Source organism: Enhydra lutris, unplaced genomic scaffold (assembly GCF_002288905.1).
Source record: "Enhydra lutris kenyoni isolate GAN:26980312 unplaced genomic scaffold, ASM228890v2 scaffoldscaffold46, whole genome shotgun sequence".
NCBI classification, from domain to species: Eukaryota; Metazoa; Chordata; class Mammalia; order Carnivora; family Mustelidae; genus Enhydra; species Enhydra lutris.
In genome coordinates, this window is record NW_019154130.1 from 6,129,555 (window position 1) to 6,135,554 (window position 6,000).

Genomic DNA, 6,000 nt, shown 5'->3' on the forward strand with positions numbered 1-6,000 from the left:
TATACACAGCAGCCAGAGAGATGCCCATTTCATTGGTAGGAAAAGCCAAAATCTTTACAGTGGCCTACCAGGTCCCTGCATTTCTGTAAGGTCAGATTTAGGGAACAACCTCTTCGGGCCATCTCCTTCCTGGATGGGGGAGGATGGGGTCAAGTTTCCAGTGATGCAAGTCAAGAAATGCTTATTAAATCACCTGCCACAGTGTCTGTAAGTGACCTTCTGTGGTCACACCACAAGCCACAGGGCCAAACATGTGCTGGTCTCAGACTGATGCTCAATTCACTAGCATGGATGAAACCACAGCCAGCCAAAACCAAAGTTCCCATAGCCACTTGACCTTGCCCCTGAGTCTAGTGAGGCCCTGGCAGGTACAAATCAGTCAAAAGAGAACAGATCCTTTCCTGAGAGTATGACTTTTGCGGTGAGGGGATTCCAAAGATATTTTGAATCCTCTGTGGTCTGACAATTAGGTTTCCTCTTTCGTCTATTCATTTGAAAAAGGGAAGAAGAGGTGAAACACAGACATTAGCTATGACCCCAAGAAAGAATCAGAGAGATACAAACATGAAACCCACAAATCCCAGACTCAGAGGCAGATATAGGAAAATTAAGATACACAGGAATTTTCTGGTAAAAAAAAAAAATTAATCCTTCCTTTTAGTTCCAATTTGTTCACCTGCCTACCTGTTGTGACCTCCTTTCCCCCCAATAAATGTCTCATATCTGAAAGTCTGTCCAACACATACCCAATGACAACGTATACCCTACTTATTATACACATATCCCAGAAACTTTCATCTCAGGAGTTCAAAGCTCTCATATTTATTATGAAAGTGAGAAGAGAGAGTGGGACCTACCAGCACTATGACAGACATCCAAAATAAGCATTCAGACTACTAAGTTCTAATGGCAGCTTTACCTCTCAAGAGCTGTGTGACCCCAGTTAAGTGAATTAGATTCTCAAGTTTTAGTTTCCTCATCTATGAAGATACAGACAATGTCTCTGACCTTGACACACGGGGGACTCCGTGGCCTTCCATCCATCACTGTCCTCTGACCCAGGAGTTGTCCACTAAACCCTGAGGCCAGCAGAGTCCCTCCTCCCCATAGGCCCAGTCCATTCCAGTTCCCCCACTGCTGAAGAACTGAGTAATGGAAACCTCAGTTTCCCCACAGTCAGCTGTCCTCCAGCCCTCGCTGTGCACCAGGGAACAAAACCCAGAATTCCCAATTCCTCTCTGTCTCTCACATACCTGAACCAAGTAAGAACACAACAACAAATCCAATGTCTCCTTTGCGAGCTCTGCCTGCCAAGACTAGCTAGCTAATTGCTGTTGATTGCATTAATTGCATGGCTCTGAAGTGTTAAGACAACTCCTCCTAGTGTAAGGTAGGGCAAGGGAAAGGAAGGAATTCAGGAACGAAAGCTCCACAAGGTAAAACTCTTCTCCCACTCCCGACCCTAACATCCCTTCCATGGCTTCACAGCTGAACGTGACCCAAGAGCCCAGTAGGACAAAGTGTTAGGTAGCAGCTGAATCTTCTCGACGGGACTGGAGCCAGACGGGTCCCCTGAGAACTGGGTGGGCCCCAAGCCCCAGACGTGAAGGAGAGGGCACCAACCCACACATGCCGCACAGGCCAAGAAAGGCATATCGGTTCTGGATACTTTATTCTCTGCTCATGCCTAAAACAGACCCCTCGCCCCCATCTTCCTGCTCCGTCTCTGCAGCAACCCCCTCTTTAAACATCAGGGCCTACTGCCTCAGGTCTAGAAGACCCATCACAGACAATCTCCTCTCCCCTTCTCTGGACCCTGTAAGAGGACAGTCAACTGGAGATGAGAGCTACATGGACAGGGAAAATGTCATGGCTCCAGCCGGGGACAGGAAGAAGTGGGGCAGAGCTGTGCAGTATGGTTTCGGGCAAACAGAGCCCAACTTCAGAGAAAACAGGCACAAACTAGTAGCTTCAGAGGAAAAAGCCCCATCTCCAAAACTGGTCCAGGAGTCCCTCTTGGCCAACCCCAAGGTTTCATGTGTGAGGTGTCTCTAGCCACCTGAGTCGGTAGCTGAGACCTGTCTGAACCTCCTTTCAGGGACAGCTTTTCCTGCCAGGACCCCACAGGGGCAATGCCATTTTCTCAAGAGGCCTCTCTTACATCTGCCCTCTCCCTACTCCGTATAAGGTTCTGGGCCAGATGGGTGAGAGCTGAGAGCAGCCTCTATCACGGAGGGAGGCAACGCAGCTGTCAAAAGTGACATGCCATCCACAACGCCAGACTCAGCCTGCAGTGGCAGCACAGAGGAGGGCACAGACACCAGAGTCCCAAAGACGCAGAACAGGGGTCTCTAATCCCCGAGCAAAGGCTAGGGGTTCAAGGTGAACGGCTCCCAAGCACATTTCTCAAAATGTAGTTGCAGAAGAGAGCGCTGCTCCACCAAAATACAGAAGTTGAGCGGCCAAAAGCAGGTGGACAGGGGTACGGTTAGGAGAGACCCCTGAGGAGGTGGGGGCTGGGCTGTTCTGAGTCCCAGCACATATATGTCCCCTCAGGCCTCCCCCACATGACAAACCTGTAAGTTCCCCTCACAGGCCACAGACCAACTTTCTGCAGAGAAGGAGGTGCGCGGAGCAGAGTCGGTGCGAAGGCGCAGTAATGGGGAGCTTCCACCGGGCGCCCCAAGTGGATGAAAAACTGAAGTGCTGGGAGATAGGAGGGTGCTGGCCCACGCGGACCACCAGCCCCCACTGCCCAGCCAGGGGCAGCCCTCTGGACCCTGATGGTCCCCACCGCCCCGGCTGGGTTGGCAGGAAGGGGAAGGCACCGCACCGCAGGTAGCAGAGTTGCGCGACCAGGTGGCCCGGCCCTACCTGCAATTCCTGAAATTCTCCCTCCAGCTCATGCCACTCGCGCTCGCAACGCTCCAGCTGGCCGGACATGGTGCGGCGGTGCGAGGCGGCGGCGGCGGCGGCGGTAGCGGCGGCGTCAGCTCCCGCAGCGTGGAGCGGGCGGCCACCAGCACCGGAGCCCATCCGCCCGCGGGCCGCCTTCGGAGGCACCAGCTGTTCCTGCGCAGCCGGAGCCACGCGCGCACCTGACGTCACAGCCCCCGCCCCAGCGCCCGCCCCACCCCCTCGCCAGGAGGCAGGGCCCCGCGCATGCGCACGCACCTCCCCAGCTCCGCCCCCGCGCGCCCGCGCGCCGGATGCGGGGTCTGTTGCCGCCCCCTTGAGAATGCTCCTGCGCTTCCAGTCTCTCCTAAGAGGCTGGGGAGCTTGTCCACAGGCTGCATTTGCAGAGCTTATCTTACTTAGATTGTGTTTATTTGGGATGTCTGGAGTCGTAAGGAAGATTCGGGGGAGGTAAAAGCTCACCACCCCTTGGCATTGCCTGACCAGAGTCGAAGCTAACGGCCGGGAATGCTAGAACTGACACTGACCATCCAGCAAGGTCGCCAGGCAGGGCGGGGAAGCTCAAAGAGGGACCCGTCGTCTCCCCTGTCATTACTTAACTGCAACCAAGACTCCTGCCCCCTAAGATTCTGCGTGACTCTCTTGACAGCTGTGTCTGTCGCTCATGCGACACCATTGCCTCCTTTCCCAGCATGGACCTCCAAGATCTAACCCTGCCTAGCTTCGCAGTCACATCTTCTATCTCACTCCCCTGGATCAGTAATTCGCAGACACGGTTTCTTTTTCTCTTCTTACCCTTCAGGAAACATTCCCTCCAAATCTTATGGTTGCCTTTTCCTCATCATTCAATCCTTAGTTCCAACGACACCTGTGTTAATTTCCTGGGGCTGCTGGGGAACCTGCCTGGCTCAGTGGGTAGAGCGTGCAACTCTTGATCAGAGTTCTGAGTTCAAGCTCCGCACTGGACGCGGAGACTACTAAACAAAAAACAAAAGGAAGAGGAGTGGGCAGGGGAGGGGAAAGGAGAGGAGGAAGAGAAGAAAAAATCCTAGGAGCGCCTTAACCACAAACTGCGCTGTTTAAATACCACAAACTGAGTGGCTTAAACAATAGGAGTGTATTCTGTCTCACAATTCTGGAGGCTAGGAGTGTGAAATCAAAGTGTCAGCAAACACAAGCTCCAAGACTGGGTAAAATCTTTCCTTGCTTCTTCCTAGCTTGTGGTGGCCCTCAGTCCTTATCATTCCTTGGCTTGCAGCTTCATCCCTCCAGTCTCTGCCTCTGTTGTTACATGGCCTTCTTCCCTGTGTGCTTGTCTCTGTGTCCTCTCCTCTTATAAGGACACCAATCTTACTGGATTTAAGGGTCCACCCACTCCAGCATGACTTCATCTAAGTTGAACTAATTACATCTGCAAAGACCCTGATTCTAAATAAGGACAACCTTCTGAGGTAATGGGTCGTAGAACTTCAACATATCTTTCTGGGGGACACAATTCAAATGGTAACAACACCTCTGAAAAAAAGACCTTTCCTGAATACTCAGAGCTTCGTGCCTCCTCCCAGTCACTAATCTGTCACCTGTCTTACTTCCTTCATATAAGTCACCGTTGCTTGAAAGTGTTCGTCTTCATATTGGTTGTGAGAATCCCTCCGTGGGTATAGAATCAGCATGAGATCTCAGGGATCTTGTCTCTGTCTTGGTCGTCATTGTATCTCCCGAGCTTGGCACATAGTAGGTTGTTAATATTTGTTGAAGGAATAAACATGAAAGACCATCTAGTGCAAAGGTTCTCAACTTTTGGGGTTCATAAGCCACTCTAAAAACTCTGAATGGGGAATATACACATAAGCACACAGAGAAACATTCAGAAGTCTTTTTTTTTTTTAAGACTTTATTTGACACAGAGAGAGAGAGATCACAAGCAGGCAGAGAGAGGGGGAAGCAGGCTCGCCGCCAAGCAGAGAGCCCGATTCGGGGCTCGATCCCAGGACCCTGAGACCATGACCCGAGCCGAAGGCAGAGGCTTTAACCCACTGAGCCACCCAGGCGCCCCAACATTCAGAAGTCTTAACTGGTGCCTGAAGAAAGCATGACTTACTCAAAATTCCCAGTTAATTAATGACCGACTTTGAATTATGATTGTCATCCCTGGAGGTTGGAACTTCAACATATCTTTGGGAGGGATGCCTAGGTAGCTTGGTCAGTTAAGCATCTGGGTCGTGGTCCCGGGGTCCCCGGATGGAGCCCCATGTCCAGCTCACTGCTCAGCAGGGAGCCTGCTTTTCCCTCTCCCTCTGTCTGCCACTCTGCCAGCCTGTGCTCTCTCTCTGCAAATAAATAAATAAAATCTTTAAAATATATATATATCTGGGACGCCTGGGTGGCTCAGTGGGTTAAGCCGCTGCCTTTGGCTCAGGTCATGATCCCAGCGTCCTGGGATCGAGTCCCACATCGGGCTCCTTGCTCAGCAGGGAGCCTGCTTCTCCCTCTGCCTCTGCCTGCCACTCTATCTGCTTGTGCTCACTCTCGCGCTCTCTCTCTCTCTCTCTCTCTGACAAATAAATAAAATCTTTAAAAAAAAAAATATATATATATATATATATCTTTGGGAGATACAGTTCAACTCCTAACAATACCTTCCAATAAAAGTGAATTAAGGTGTGTTTTCATGCCTCATTATTGCAGATTGGATGCCAGGCATTGTGAATTTTACCTTGTTGATCGATTCCCTTCCTCTACCCCTTTTTCTTCTCTTCCTCCCGTCTTCCCTCCCTCTCCTTCTTTTGTATTTCAGTTTCCCTAAAAATATCCTTAAGCTTTACATTAGACGCAGTTACTTGGAAACAATTTTATCCTTTCCGATCTTGCTTTTAGCATTTATCTGGGACTAAAACAGGGCTCAGTCGAGAGCTGATTTTTCCCCACTACGTGAGGCAAGATCAGTACACCATGAAGTTTTCCATTCTGACTGTTGGGATGAGGCACTATTCCTGGGCCAGTGTGAGGGCTATACACTCTTACTTCTAATCATTTGAGATGGTTCCTTCCTTGGCCTCAGGTGGCTGTCCTTGCATACATGCT

The 6,000-nt window shown here is 50.8% G+C and overlaps 1 protein-coding gene across 1 annotated transcript in view; it reads right to left on the reverse strand.

The window, feature by feature from the left end:
- Nucleotides 1-2,961, reverse strand: part of LOC111156503 (transmembrane protein 120B) — a 43,470-nt gene extending 40,509 nt beyond the window's left edge. The window contains exon 1 of the mRNA XM_022517442.1: nt 2,875-2,961. Coding sequence (XP_022373150.1) covers nt 2,875-2,943 — 69 coding nt within the window. The 5' untranslated portion in view covers nt 2,944-2,961. The remainder of the gene's footprint in view (nt 1-2,874) is intronic.
- Nucleotides 2,962-6,000: the final 3,039 nt, after the last annotated feature.